The sequence below is a fragment of the Chroicocephalus ridibundus genome, chromosome 6 (genome assembly GCF_963924245.1).
Source record: "Chroicocephalus ridibundus chromosome 6, bChrRid1.1, whole genome shotgun sequence".
Taxonomy (NCBI): domain Eukaryota; kingdom Metazoa; phylum Chordata; class Aves; order Charadriiformes; family Laridae; genus Chroicocephalus; species Chroicocephalus ridibundus.
In genome coordinates this window covers 9,480,048-9,496,001 of record NC_086289.1, presented here as the reverse complement: position 1 = coordinate 9,496,001, position 15,954 = coordinate 9,480,048, and the positions used below count along the sequence as shown (strand labels likewise).

Here is a 15,954-nt window from a genome sequence, read left to right as displayed (position 1 = left end):
GAACTATTGTTAAGGCTCTATTATAGTGCTGCAAAATGCTCTAAGATGGTTTTCAGGTACACCTACAGAAAAAAAACCCTCTTTCATTCTTCCATTTTCTTCTACCAATCGCCATTTTGTTTAAAATATTATTTTCAAACTAATGGTACAATACTGTTTAACCATTAGGCAGAACATATTGTGACCTCTACACCTCATCACCACTTCACCTCAGACTCTTCCTGAGTTGGGGACCATCTAGGCATTTTGCACTGGAGCTCCAGAGGCAAAACCTAAGCCTACTTACAATAGGTTTGCTTCCCTAAGTTACCTTTGGTGGATCCTCACAATTAGATCATGGAGTAATTGAGAATTCTAATTTAATGCCAAAAAGGTGTTAGGGATTACGTCAGTATTCAGACTGTTAGATCCTGTGGTTACGCTGTATGATCTGGAGTATTCTCATGAAGCGGTCAATACTATATGCTTCAGAAGCTGCTAAATTTCATAAGGAGCTATGGAGTACTCGTGTCTGTGTGAGAATTTCTTCCTAACCTCCTTTAGTTTGTCATTCAGCTTGCAGCTTTAATGTCCAAGTCTCTACATATTTCACCTTCATGCTGAAGGCACTCAGCATGCTGCTGGATCTGCCTCAGAAGCTGCATATATGAACTCTCTGGCTTTTTAACATGGTCCCCAGTTCTACCGATGAGTCACCTTTTGAAAAACTCATTTAGTCATGACGGCTCTCCTTACCTGCCTAGGAATGGGTCTAATAAGATAGGATGATCAAAAGTAACTTTCAATGCAACCTCTGTTCCAGCTTCTTCTGAAAATCCAGCTTCAATGTGTCAATGTATCATACAGAGGTCTGTGGCAGATCATTGCTTGCAAAAAAATACCACAAACTTTGCATGAAAGCATTCACAATTATTAAGGTCTATCCCTTTTGCATGGCCACAGGGATTCAAGCCTTGCGATGAAAATGGGGCATAACATTATTTGGCAAGTCTTTTAAAGACAGCAATTACTGTTATTAAAAAGAAGCTCCCTCTATTGCCCTTTTCTTTACAAAGTCTCCTTTCCACCCAATCTCTCATTCTTTTTGTCAATAACTCAGAATAAGTTAAATTCTCTCATACTGGCAAGTCATGAATTCAGGCACAAGCAGAACTGCTTATGATGTGAACCACCAGCAGATCCATCATCTTTGGTGTACTCACAGCAGGAAGCACACACCAATCTGCAAGAATTAAAGACAAGTCCTGGCAACCCCACATTACAACGGATTTTTGCAGACAATTTAGCACATGTGTTCCCATCCCTAATCACAGCTTTAAGCTACGTGGGCAAAACAAGGGTCACTCAGACTATTAACATCCATGGTTGGAAAAATGCTGTTCCAGCAGGCTGCTTTCACTTTGAGTCAGAGATCAAATCATAAAGGATGAACATGACTGTATCCACACTTGGTGTACAATGTGGTGTGCAAACAAGGAAGGGATTTAAACAGCTTGCTTTTTTTTTCCTTTTTGCAACTGTGCAGAAGTCATGGTTCTGACAACAAATCCCCTCAAGCTTAAACATACTGCCTTAGCACACATATTTATGACCACTGTAGAAATACCACAGGAACGATGGATGAATCGTGATTGTTTTTATTAAAAAGAAAGACCATCTGCCCAGCATCGTTCATGCCACAAACAGAGGCAACAAAAAGACACCCGCTGTGATCACTACGTATGTACAATAAATCCCAATAGTGTGATCTAGGTAATTGCTGTGATACAAATATCACGTCATCGAAGAAAAATGAATACCAAAGTGACGACAGCTAATAGGAAACATCAAATTATGTTCTTTTATTTTTTCCCATGCTGATGGAAAGAATTAATAGTGGAGCCACTCGCAATGCACAAATCATGCTTGAGATGGCAAAAGAAGTATTCTGTAAACATCCATCACATGGAAATACTTCTACAGGAGAATAACATTTCCCCAGAACTCTTCCTGCTCGATATGAAGGAAGAAATTCCATTTTACATGACCAAAACCTCCCTTCTCAAACAGGAGACACTGGGAAGCATTTCTATTCTCTGAGGTACCACAGGCATAGACAAAAATAAATCAGCATTTTTCTTTAAATAAAAAAAGAAAATCATTATCTTCAAGAGCTCCTGGAGGAGCTCAACCTTTTTCTGAGTCTGTATATCAAAGGATTTCATATTCCAAACAGACCATCCTGCCTCTCTTGTGAGTGGAATAAGCTGGAATACAGTCCTGCCTTACATGATATGGAAATCACAGACCTACAAGCTTTTTCTCTCTTGAACTACTCTCTGGAGCTACTATTTTGCATCCTTGGAGCACAAAAGGATTGGAGGTATCGTCAGTGCTGCTGACAGCTCTCAAAGCCACAGGCTGTGCGTATGCAAGCCTGGGCTATTACAACAAAAGGCAGCTGCTCAAGAGCAATCCAATTGCCTGTGATCTCCAAGGGACTCAGATCATTCTTGAGTCACTTCCAAGGTTTAACGGATATGAGGAAAATGAAGAGATCAGATTTCTTCAAAGTGCATAGAAGTAGGATTTGATCCTACTGAGCATTATGTAGGATTTCCATAGGGTTATTGTCAGTGAGAGTTGAAAAACCAGGCCCTAAGTAAAAATTGTTTCAACACTGAAGAAACAAAGCCACACAAGCAGACTCTATGAGCATGGGCTCGCAGTTTGCATAAGTGAATGCTATTCATTAACAAAAATTTAATGATCCGCTTTGTCACCATGCATTAAACAAGGTGAAAATTCAATTTCCTGTTGGGGTTCTATTTCTTTCTTGTATTTCTAAGCTTCGTAGAACAATGGTGCTGTTCTCAAGTGGGGAAATATTCATACAACATTTATTTCTTAGGACATAATGGATTTCTTGTTTGAAGGAAGAAAGGAATTTGGCAATGTTTCAGTTTATCATCTACATCTAAACAAATATACAGGAAAAATCTGTTTCTTTTTTTTTTTTTGCCTGAGAGAGAGCTTAACAAATCCTGTATTGATGAAAGCAAGGTTCGTGTTCTCATTAAAGTTTAAAGTTTCCACATTTCAAATGAAGTAAGTCTTTCTCTGCCTTTGTTGATAAGAAGAATAAAACGCTTTTCTTGATGGCATAACCTCTGGTTCCTTAAGTCATTTAAAGAATGAACGTACATCAAAGTATCATCAGAAGACCACATGAGAAGGCTAAATTGCAGAAGCCATGCTGCAGCGCTACCACTGCAGAAAGATTACAAAGCACCATTAAGAAATTGCATACAGCTATTTGCAAAAGCTGTAACAGTGATCCTGAAAACTGTTTGTCACACTCCTGTCACTGGAGATTTTTTTTGCCATACACTGATGAGAGACGCATTTTGATCCAAGCTATTTGGAACTGTGTCCAGCACTCACAGTGGTTCTGGAATCTCTTTTCAACAGATTGGCTTTAGAAATAACCCTGGGAAGTCAAAAGAGCTTTATATACATGGAAGAAACACAGGTAATCATAGAATCATTCAGGTTGGAAAAGGCCCTTGGGGATCATCAAGTCCAACCATCAGCCCCACTCTACAGAGTTCTCCCCTGCACCATATCCCTTGACACCACATCTAAACGACTCTTAAACACATTCAGGGATGGTGACTCCACCACCTCCCTGGGCAGCCTATTCCAGTGTCTGACCACTCTTTCTGTGAAGAATTTTTTCCTAATGAACACTCTAAACCTACCCTGTTGCAGCTTGAAGCCATTCCCTCTTGTTCTATCGCTAATTACCTGTGAGAAGAGACCAGCACCAACCCCTCTACAATGTCCTTTCAAGTAGTTGTAGAGTGATGAGGTCTCCCCTCAGCCTCCTCTTCCTCAAACTAAACAGTCCCAGCTCCCTCAATCGCTCCTCATAAGATTTATTCTCCAGGCCCTTCACCAGCTTCGTTGCCCTCCTCTGCACTTGCTCCAGCACCTCAATATCTCTCTTGTATTGAGGTGCCCAAAACTGGACACAGTACTCAAGGTGTGGCCTCACCAGTGTTGAGTACAGGGGGACAATCACCTCCCTACTTCTGCTCGTCACACTATTTCTAATACAAGTGAGGATGCCATTGACTTTCTTGGCCACCTGGGCACACTGCTAGCTCATATTCAGCTGCTTGTCAATTAGAACCCCCAGGTCCTTTTCTGCCAGGCAGCTCTCCAGCCACTCCAAGCCTGTAGAGATGTATGGGGTTGCTGTGGCCCAAGTGCAGGACTTGGCCTTGTTGAAGCTCATACCGTTAATGTTGGCCCATCAATCCAATCTATCCAAGTCTCTCTGTAGACCCTCCCTATCCTCATGCAGATCAAAGATCTGCTTTTTTATCTCGTCACCAGCTGGAAGAAAGGTTTAGCAGCTAAAATACCTCCTGAGTAAAAGATGAGACTGCATTTCTCCCCTCTTCCCCTAAATGGCTCTGGGATGCCCATGAGAAGCATCCTTTCATCTCCAGCCAGGCCCTTCTCCTCTTCCCTTGAAACACCTATCGAATGAAAAACATTCCAAATGTCCTGCCTGCATGACTAATGCATGCCACTGTCATTATGACACAAGTAACTCTCAGTGGGGTACCTAAATGAAACTCCTAAGCATTTAATGCAAGCATTCACTCAGCTGAAACCACTAGTGATGACTGAGTTTCAAATGAGCTCAGAGTTTTAACTTATCAACTTCCCAATCAACACCATGACACTGCCTTTAGTCCTACGAGGTCAGCTTTCTTTGGTTTTCTCCTTAACACTGGAGATACAAACAATACTGCACAGGAAGACTGTCCTGCCTGCACCTGACATGCACATATTTCAGTCTTTCTAGCACTCTGACAATAGCTAGTACCTGAGCCCAACAGCAAGCAAACAACAGCCATATATAATGTAGCAATGTGACAGCTTCCCAAATGAAATATCAATGTTTTGTGCACCAGGATGGAAACAATGTCAAGAATCATTCAACCATTTAAAACACCTTTCACATTAAACTAAGCACTAGGTGGAGATCAAAGTAATTAACGGGTCTGTGGGAAATGAACCCTGAAGAAAATGCAATCGGTGGAAAAATGTCAAAGTTAAAATGTTAACTATCTAGATGAGAGATCTCTCCAAAAAGATTATAAATAAGCAAACTAAGGATTAAGAACAGAACAAAACCAAAATCTACCTCATCCATAGAGTTATGAAACAAGTCAGGCAAATGAAGGATACATTGACAACAAACCCAAGCAACTTTCCAAATTCTCGTAAGGATGTTCTGCCACACTCATACACCTGCAAAGCATCCTGCTGACCTTATACTTTCAAAGGGATCCAGTAGCTTGTTAAAATCTGACGTGGCATCTGTCAGCATTCATCAATATCAGCCAAGTAGTGCAATTAATTTCATTTCCTGTCAAATATTTGGTCACTGAAAGAGACCTCAGGCCCAGCTAAACTAAGATCAGTGTCAACCAATTGCCATTAACAGCATCAAAACCCCAAGAGTAAAACAAGGATCCACTTTAGAATGGGATGAAACTGCTTGGGATTTTTTTTCCTGACAACATCTAAAGCAAAAATTAACAATTCAGGGGTTTATATGCAAATAGAAAAAATAATTTGGAAAAAAAGGCCCAAATTAAATAGGGCATTGCTATTGCAAACAAGTAGAGACAGAGCTCTCCCTGCTGCTTATGGGAGGGTTAGGGTCATTTTGCAAGAAATCAAGGTATCTTACAACAAACTTCCCAGGCCCTTACCTGCACCTGAAGTGAAATACCAATAGGAATCACTGCAAGAAAAAGAACAGGCTTCAAGACGCAGCAGCTAAGATATAAGAATATAGAAAGGGCAGTTACTCTCACAGCTGCAACTGAGGCTGCTTTCATATCAAGCTACCTGAACACATGAATTCACATCTGAATCCCATTTCTGTCATGGGAGAAACTTTAACCTCCATAGCTTCCTGGGAACAGCAGAATGCCATCGCTCCCTGGATTTTCTAAATTGCTCAAACCTGATTTGCTGTTCCTAAACATGTTCTCACTGTGCCTCATAAGGTCTCCCTGTGTACACAGATAACAGCATGTCCCCTTTTTCACTTGGTTTGTGTACTCGTTTCTTCAGCAACAAGTATTTCGCTCATTTTCACCCTTAAAATCTCAACTTACTCTTCCTCATTGCCTCCATGGAACTTTCTGCCATCGATAAAGGATGCAGAGTTGTAATCCTTCAAGATCTTGAGTCAGATCCCCGAAGTCCTGACTATCCAAACCAGGATATTGTAACATTTCTGTCCTTTTTATTTGTATTCTGCTGTTAGAGCATTTCAGGTTCATATTTCCCAATGTTTTATATTTTAATGACTAGAAATGCCCTCTTCTTTAAATGAAAGCCGAGGTTTAGAAAAAGAAAATACAAACACTCTTGCAAAAAAATCAAAAGACTTGATAATGCTAAAGGCTGTTTCAATAACCAAGCTGAAAAAGGGAGTTCACAAGATGGCAAGCAGAACCATGGTGTATTGAAAGAGAATTACAAGCCTGGAGAGCTTTTACGTAAAGGCGGCTCTTTGGTTCAGTGATTCAGAGCTTCAGGGGACCTCATACAACTTCCTAATGGTCAGGAAGAAGCACGTTCTACCCACCAGATACATTACCATGTCCAGAGACCAGTCTCTGTTTCAGAAGTATTTGTGGAAATGCAGAAATCTTTAAAACAGTGCACTGGAGATCTACTACAAAAATGTCCTCATATTTAAACTTTCCATCCACTGACACTGAACTATTAATAGCACTAACTTCCCAGCAGACAGTTTGCAGCCTCCTCCTGCCGCCACTGAAGGAATCTGATGACAGATCAAAGGTCAAAGAACTAATGATTTAAAACACATTCCAGCCTGTTGATACGGTGTCTGCTTACATGACCCTAACTTCTTCCCAGTCCTTCAAGGGAGGAAGATCCAGTTCAAAGTCAAAGATTACAGAGCATCCCAAAATCTAAACTTAGGAGCCCTCCCCCTTCCCTGTCAAGCTCATTGAGCTACAGATGATGTAGCCTTGCAAAAGTCATCACATAAAAGAAACAGACCCATTCCTGGAACTTAAACATACCACAAAGGATTCTGGAAGTACAAATTGGTGTGGGCTTTCCTAAATAAGCTTCAAAGACATTTAACTCAAAAGTGGAAAGTTAGCATATTTGTTCCACAATTAAGAAACTGTTTTATGCTAATTTATACCAATGTTTTAACAGAACCTAAGAGTTCCTTCTCCATGGGATACTCTGGGTGTGTGGAATGCTTCCTGTGTGCCAAGACTTGGCTTTGCCTTATAATTAGCAAGACTATTAGCTAGTAATTGCCTTTTGATATCTGATGTTGTTATAGCATGTAAAACATTCATACACAGTGAAACATTTCCACCTGGCACAGCTGAATCAAATCACAGACATTTATGCCACATAGTGAGGACTAGAAAACTTTAGGACGCCATCCATATTCTCATGGCAAGATTACTTATTTATGAGGTTTATTTTTTTTTTTTTTTAGTTTAGGCTACCATATGGAAGCTAACTATGTTTTCCAATTTATGTTCAACATGAAGAACAGGAACACTGTCTACTATTTGAAATACATCACCTTGTTAAGATAATGCAACCTATCTCTACATGTACCAAAATCAAGCTATGTAAACTTGTAGGTTGTTACTATGAAAGCTTAAAGCTTGTTCTGTTATGCAATACACTGTATTGAAACCAGCATTTCCCTCTAACCCAGAAGATGAATCACAAGCTTAATAATAAAGTCTTATTATAGCAATTTTGCTAACCTCAAAAGTTTCCTCTCCTAGTACATGCAATAGGGTAAAATGAACTGTAATCAACTGACAATAATAGAAAATTATCACTTGTATCAGATCACAATTTAAATTGAGATATTAAAATCTCTGCTCATGCAGATCATAATTTAGGGCCTGACCCCACCCACATTTACAGATGTAAAAGACATTGCAGTGAATAGTCTTAGTTTTTCCAGAAAAGTTATTCATGTACATAGAAACTTTTTACTTCTTTATAAGCTTCTAATTCATTCTTGTTAATGTTAATGGTTATTAAAGACAAAAAGTAAAACAATGAGGGCTCCAGCTCAGTCTGTTCTCCCTCCAAACTCCTCACCTAACCCTCCCCTCCTCTCAGCCTGTTGCTTCCATTGCCTGGTAAGCATGAAAAAGTTGGTGTGGTAAGAGTAGTGTACTCCTGGTAAAATAGAAATTAAAACTTATTTATTATAATCGGAAATAACGCAGAATCCAATTAATCTTGCACTTGTAACGCACAACAGTGTAATTCCTTAGCAAGCTAAGTGACTTCGTTACAAAACAGCCAAAGACAACTGCTCTGAATAGTGCTCCTGGAGCTGCACTCCTAAGCGTCTCTTATCCCTCCCCTGTCCATCATTCCCCTGTTAACTCCATCTCCGAGTCAGCTGCTGCCTGCCTGAGATTCTTTGCCTATCGAGAAGCCGGCAGAGCTCACCTTCTGGGGGACAGGCCACACCGTTTTCAGCTCTTTGGGTTTTTTTATCAGCTTTTATCTGGAGCCACAAATAGAATGAGCCAGCCTTGCCAGGCAGAAAGGACAAACCAACTGTATACACTTGGTTCTCAACAGGCAGGGAGAAACAGTTAGCTGCACCTTATCATGGGGGTATGGGAACACATCAATCGGTGAAAGTTTTACTTGCCATCTTTGTCAGGAAGCAGTTACCCTGTTCTAAGAAGGATTCCAAAGATGGACGCAGCACCAAACTACAGGGGAAGACAATTGTCTGATCACATTATGTGACACATATGGATGTCCTGAGCTGGCTGATGCAGCGTGAAGGCTTAAGTCACCATGTTCCTGCAGGGCAACAACCACACTGACGCATGCCAAGCAATCACGGAGGGCTTATGTGTCTCTGACATAACCTAGGGAAGCAGCATTATGATCATATCAAATACGCTTATTGATGTAAATACAAAGTTGAGAGCATGGATGGCAACCAAAAAAAAAAAAAAAAAGGAATCCCATGCAGAGCAAAATAAGAACAGGTTCACACTGAAACCCTGCTACTATACAAACAGCGTGACAGCTTTATGAGGAAGTGGATTTTTTCCACACCTTCACTAGACTATCAGACCAAGCCTGTCAGTGAAAGTTTAAACATTTTCAGCAAGTATGACAGCAGTCAGACAGGTATGCACTTGTTCGAGTCTTTCACGCTGTAGACATATGAATTGAAGTCTCCAGACCAAACTTTAGTATACAAAAAGGAAAAAGCTGCATCTACAGGTGGCTTGGTTGCCTGGTACATTCTGGTCCCAGTATCAGGAGTTGTTTCCTCTGGCTAACAACATCCTGTATAGACTGCGGGGGTCTAACTCCACCTCGTGTAGAGTCGCCGTCATGTCAAATTAAAAATCCATTAGATTAAGAGGAAAAAAGTGCTTACTTGAACATCTGTGTCCCACTTGTATGAACCATATGGTCAGACAACATGCAATATAAGTAAATAACTATACGGTTTAAACAAAAAGTGCATTCACTTAAATATGAAAAACCAACAATAAACAAGCACTGCAGCTCAGGTATAAGATTCAAAACAGGACTTGGAGCAACCACCCACACACCCTCCTCTCCTTCCTCTCAGTGAAGGACAAATGAGCACAAAAAAGATGACGCTTATTGGCAAACCCAACTAATAAGGAACAGACTGAATGAACAGCAAGAGAAAAGTCTCTAAGATTCAGCATGGGCCCTCTCAGTTCAAACTGGGATGTGCAGATACTACAGACAGGCAGAAGCCACACTGGCACCCCTCTCTCCTAAACAATAAGCAAACACATACAACCAGTCACCTTCCACAACGTCAATGTTCCCTTAACAAGCTAATGATAAAAATTATAGTTTCATTTCTACCAGAGAGAGATATTTCTATAGCACTCCTTTCTCTGGTTGTCTTTATGCAAGCAGTCATGAAGTCAATAATATTACAGAATATTAAACTGTCATGAGCTTGGAAATACCTCCTTGAACAGAAGCCACAATGAGTTCAGATACTGCCCTAGGGGAGGGGAAAAATAATTAAAAAACAAAAGTATCCTAGTAAACCCAGCCTTGCCACAGAACAGTCAAAGCACACAAGCAGCATATGAGTAAGTAACTAAGAAACTAGCAAAAGAAGAAATTAGACCCCCAAAACCCAGCAAGATTAATCTCATGCAGGAGAACAATTCCAGAGCCCAGTTTCATCTGCCACCTTGCTTTATCAGGACGTCCTAGGCACCCTGTTTGCCACCTGGCCTGAATTACCGTTCTCCTTCATGACTCAGAGTCTCAGCTGGCCTGCTGCTGGAAATACCCTAATCCAGTGTATTCTGTAAATTGAGACCACTAACTCACTACGGGCAGAAACAGTAAAACAGACAACTCGTTGCTGGTTTTGAACTGCTTAGGGATTATATGACATCAAGCACTGCTTGAAATGCAGCAAGTGTAATCAAAAAGGCACAGGTGTTAGCCCAAGCGTTTCAGGAACAGTGCAGATAGTGCTCCTCTCTGCCTTCCATGATGGCCTGATACCATTCCAGTTTGACACAGATGAAAGCCATCAATATCCAGGAGAAAGTTAAGTATTTTTTGAGCTATCCAGCTGTATTTAACTAAAAAACACAGGTAAAACAAACACAGAATTTCTTAGATTCTAGCCACTCATTTTTCAGCATGCAAATAACTCAAGTGACTTTTTAAATAAACCTTTAGTAAGATACAAAACCAAATATCCCTAGTTTCTGCTATATCCCATCTATTTAGGAAGCAGAAGCACAGAGTTATAGCAATCACGCTACTATACTAATCCACGCACATTAGAACAGGAAAAACCTAAGTGCAACTCAGGGACTGGGCTTGAGGCACTTTTCGAAGTCTGAGTCTGCAGTACGCGTGCTAGATAGGGACTTTCAGAAAAGGCAACTTAGGTTTAGAGGAAGTGAAAAACTCCAAAGTAAAGATTCTGCTACTCTGTTTTAGTTACTCAGTTATTCTGATTTACCCCTTTCTCTGTGTTCACCACCAGCTCTGCCATGTTCACCTCAAGCCTGAAGCCCTATAGGACACTGTATCTGTCCTATGCTATGCTAGGATGGAATGTGGCAGGCGCACACAAGGAGCAATCCTTCCCTTGTTTCACCCTGGCCTATATATTTCTCCATATTTTCACCTTTCATCCTACATACCGTGGTGAGAGAGTTATTTAATTCAGCCAACTCTGCATTGTTGTCCATTAAACAGAAACTGTATGAGGGCGTCAGGATTACCTCCTGATTCAGAACACTCATCTTCAAAGGTGATGACTTCACAGAGTGACTTTACAATTATTTAATGCTTCATTAAACCCCTCTTTAAAAAAAAAACCACAAACACAGCGAGTCCTTGTTGTGGTCACAGAGGGCTCAGCGGCATGAGCAGAAGGTGCTGAGAGCTCCTCAGGTCCTCGCTCTGAGGGGGCCAAAGCCGTAGAACCTTCGCAGAACCGGGGCCGGCCAGAGGCCTCTCCTGACACGGACAAAGCTCTGCAGGAAGCCAGCTGCCTGCCATGCGGCTCCCTTACAGCTTTTAGGCAAATAAATATAAATACAGATGTAAAAGTATAGAGATACTTACACCTGAGGGCAAGGCTCAAGAGTGGAGGCCCAGTGAGCAGCCGGGCCAGAGAGTGGGAGAGACTCACAGAGTGGAGGTCCTTAAGATTACGAGTCCCAGGCCAAAAGGGAGAGGCACAGAAAATGGCGGCCCACAGAGGGGAAGACCCAGTGAGAGGGGAGAGACTTTCACCGGGGAAGACCCATGAGTGTGTGTGTGCGGCCTACGGGGGAGGGGAAGCAGAGCCCAAAAAGAGTAAGATGACTAAAACCACGGGAAGCCAATAAAACAGTGGGAGGCTCACATCACGGAGGCTTGTAGGGAGTTGTGGCCCAAAATGGTTGGCTGCCCTCCAGAAAACTGGGAGGCCCAGAGACTCAAAGCCCTCAGAGGCTGAAACAAGAGAGTCAATGAAGCCCGGAGCCAGTGGGCGCTCACATGTGGAGTCCCCAGACAAATGAGGGTCCAAAAAAGGGGAGGCCTCCATAAAAGAGGGAGCCCCAGAAAATCCCAGCCCATGGAAAGGAAGGCCCAGAGAGTCAGGGAGCCCAAAAAGCATGGGAGACCAAGCGAGGGGGAGCCGGAAAGGGAGGGAGGCTCACACAGGGTGGCCTGAAGCAGCGGGAAGCTCAGAGGATAAGGTCCCACAGAGGTGGAGACCTAGAGAGGCAGGGAGGCCCACAGGCAAAATCCAACCACAAGAAAAGTAAGTAAAGAAAAATTTTTTTGCCACTCAACTTAAAAGCTCCAGCTTCTTTTTCCAACGGTCATGGTGTCAGCATGGCTGCTAGAGATATCCCTTGTCTCCTGCCCCTTTCCCTTCTGTAAGGATGACACAGCCCTCAGCGACCACCCTGCATGCTTCTCTTGGATCTTAGTATCCATCAAGGAGGTTTTTTGTGGTTTTTTTTTAACGTAGGTACTTACTTTCAGCAATCAAGTCAATTAAAAGGAGCTTAATTTTCATAACTATCCCTAATAAAATGTAGTGGTTGCTATCAACAGCTAAAAAAACCCCAACCAACCAATCCAGATTTATCCAAATTCTTGAAAAAGCACTTAGAACAAGAACTATAAAAAGACAGAATTTTCCTAAGTATTCTTATGCTAAATCTCTTTTCACCACATCACACTATACAATCTCAACATACGCTCACCTCATAATGGAAATAACAGGAAATACATACAGTACAACAATTGAAATCAACTCAGCTATTTACGCTGGATTTCTGAGTGGCTGCTAGGACTATACTTTCTCTTCCTATGTTTTTTTGATTCTCCATAGAGCACTTCATCTTGCATGTTTAGTGTTGTTCCACTGTTTCCCAAATAAACAGGAAAAACTAATAAACAAATCAGGAAAGCAGCCAGAGTCTAATGTCTTAATTCACTATTCGGGAAATATGTGAAACTGACTGTCTACGTAGAACTGTGAGAAACAAATAAAACTGAAAATAATATTAACAGAAAGATAACATTTTTTTCATCTCTTTCAGGTACAATTATCTATTTTGTAGCTTGTACTCAGTGAACAGAAGAAAAGAAAAAGAACGAGCATTTAAGTATTCAGAGCAGAACATGCTCTTCTGAGTCTTCTAGTGGTGGCAAATCCATCCTGCCCAAAATCAAATGTCTCATATAATCTTTCAATTAAATTGTAGATGTTTGCATATTAAATTTATTCTGTGTGGTGCTGATCACCTTCCTGCTTGTACATGTGTGATTCAGCCATTCGACACCCATTCTTTACCCTCCCCACCCACAAATCCTTCAGATACTGAGCAACTTGACTATCCTGTAACTGGCAGATCGCAGTGACCTCTCACCATTGGTTCAAGGTGCATTTGCACAAATTGACTCATTTCTAACAGACGAATATCAAGGTATTACCTTTGCAGGTGAAGCATTTGATGTGAAAGTGTCTGGCCTGAACACGGAGTACTTCACCTTTACATGGCTCCCCACATTTATGGCAGTGGATGACCGGCTTTTCAGAGGGGTGGTGAGGCTCCTGAGGATGGGCCACTGTAAAGAAAAAAGATATGATTTAAACCCAGACAAAAATAATATTCTCTGCTGTACATAAATCTGTGTTCTCAGACACTTTTCATCACGATAAAAATGTATCTGTTCATGTTTTATGCGCATCTAAAAAGTCACCATCATTTATTTTAAATACAGCCTTTTCATAACCCAGTAGTTTAAGCCATTCACATCAACTAGTACCTCTTTCCACTGAGGCTGCCATGGAAAGACAAGGAAAAATTCCCTCCATGGTTTCAGTGCCACAAAGTGTTTCAGACTGCCTAAGCTTTTCTTTCCAAGAACACGAGTGTGTGTAAACCATTCAATGAGCACACAAGGCAACAAGAACTGGGCTATTTTAATCCAAGAAAGAACACAATCCCGGCAAACAGAATGAAAGGAAAGCAAATCCAAATCATGTTTTGGGAAACCAGATGAAGCAGGTAGCCTGACTTTGCATACAGATGACTACATTAAATAAAAACTACAAACACCTCCATTTTGCTACAGCACATACCTATCATAGGGAAAGCACATCTGAAGAGAAAAGAAGCAAAAGTTATTTGTTTCTACTCCCATTACTTCTAGCAGAAACACCTCTCTGCATGCAAATTAGGAATATTATGAGTCTATAGAAACGACCAAATCATTTGCAATACAGTCAGGGAGACAAAATTCCAGGTACTGGTAATTGATCAGCTATCCCACAGCCCTGAGCAGAGGTTGGATAGTAACAGGAAAGGTTTGTGTCAGCTTTATTGTGTATTTCATTGTCATAATAAAAGTTTTATTGCTCTACATTTGGCTTCTGTTAAAAATGTTTAACTTTCTCTTCCAATGTGTCATGTGGCAGCTTCGGGCCCCAATAGAAATGCACGGGTGTAAGCCAGAGCAAGACTGAGTCCCAACTGTACTGTCTGAAATGGAAAGTATTACTCAGAATGTTCCCAAAGAAAACGATGTTCCTTCAAATCTCCCTCCCACATCCCATTCTAGCAGGGGAAAGTTATCCTCCTTGTAATATTGTTCTAAAACCAGTGATGCTCATCAGAACGTTTCTGAGAAAACATACCTCTCTACCCACGCCTCTGTCTCTATACCATTCCTGTCCTGCTTTTCCTGGACAGGACTATCAGCAAAGGACTGACTGCTGATACACCTACATCGCTCTCGCTGTCACTGGGAATCATCATTATTTTATGTCGGTGTTTTCTGGATCTCTCTTTTTCCTTTCCTGATCAAGTCCTAACATCTCCCCAGACAGGATTATGCTTTTTTTCAGGTCACTGCTTATGCAGCAACATAACAGATACCTTGCTCATATTTACTGCACCTCCCCCTCAATGAATTTCTAGGGAAAAAGTCCCACGGCTTCACGAAGTCCTTCTACATTACTCCCCTTTATAAATGCCTCAGTGAAGAAATGCTGCTATCATTCTGCATCATATAAATACAAGATTGATAATAAAAAAGCCTAATACGTGATTACAGTATTACGAGTAACAGCATCAAGAACAGAGGATGACAAATATTCCAAGCAATAATTTCTGCTGTAAGTCTAGCCAAACTAATATGACAGCTGCTATTTTGTTCTTCACCCCCCACCCCTCAAATCTTCAAAAGTGGTGGATGAATACTACTCAAGCCCAAAGCTTTTAATACCTCCTGCTCTGGTAGCCTCATTTCAACTATTTCCCTTAAGCAGTTATTCAGCCCATACTGGTAAACAGAATGCAGTTGTCAGTGCAAACCAGTATTTCAATTAGTAGCTGCATTGAAGTAAGGGCCCAGTAAACGCCTTGCCTTTTGTGAACCTCACCTAATAGTCTGCAATGCAATACTATTTCTGGAGTGGAAGTTATAATTCTTCCAAACAAGAGTATTAACTATTAACTTGTAACCAAGGAAACACATAGTTTATGCAATGGGAAAGAAAGAAAGAAAGAAAGAAAATAAGAGACAAAAATAGAGACAAGTGCTAGCAACTTAAATTATTATGAGGAAAATTTCCTCTTAGATCCAGACAGCCTGAGACAGGCCTGATGCCAACTGAAGAAAAGGTAACAGAATTTTTAAGTTGCTTAAATGAGGAACTGGATCAAGGATTTGGGCAAATGCTCCCTAGATTTTAAATGCTGCAGTTTGAAATCTGTACCTGCAATATTCCTCTCTCTCAAACGCACATGTGGAGGGCGCCCTAACATATGCCAGCATCCTGATCTTCTGGTGTTG

At 41.2% G+C, this 15,954-nt stretch overlaps 1 protein-coding gene across 6 annotated transcripts in view; it reads right to left on the bottom strand.

Moving 5' to 3' along the window:
* ABLIM1 (actin binding LIM protein 1) overlaps nt 1–15,954 on the bottom strand; it is a 211,983-nt gene that overhangs the window by 99,432 nt on the left and 96,597 nt on the right. For all 6 annotated transcript variants that reach the window (XM_063340168.1, XM_063340169.1, XM_063340170.1 and 3 more), the window contains exon 2: nt 13,588–13,722. In XM_063340168.1, coding sequence (XP_063196238.1) covers nt 13,588–13,722 — 135 coding nt within the window. The remainder of the gene's footprint in view (nt 1–13,587; nt 13,723–15,954) is intronic.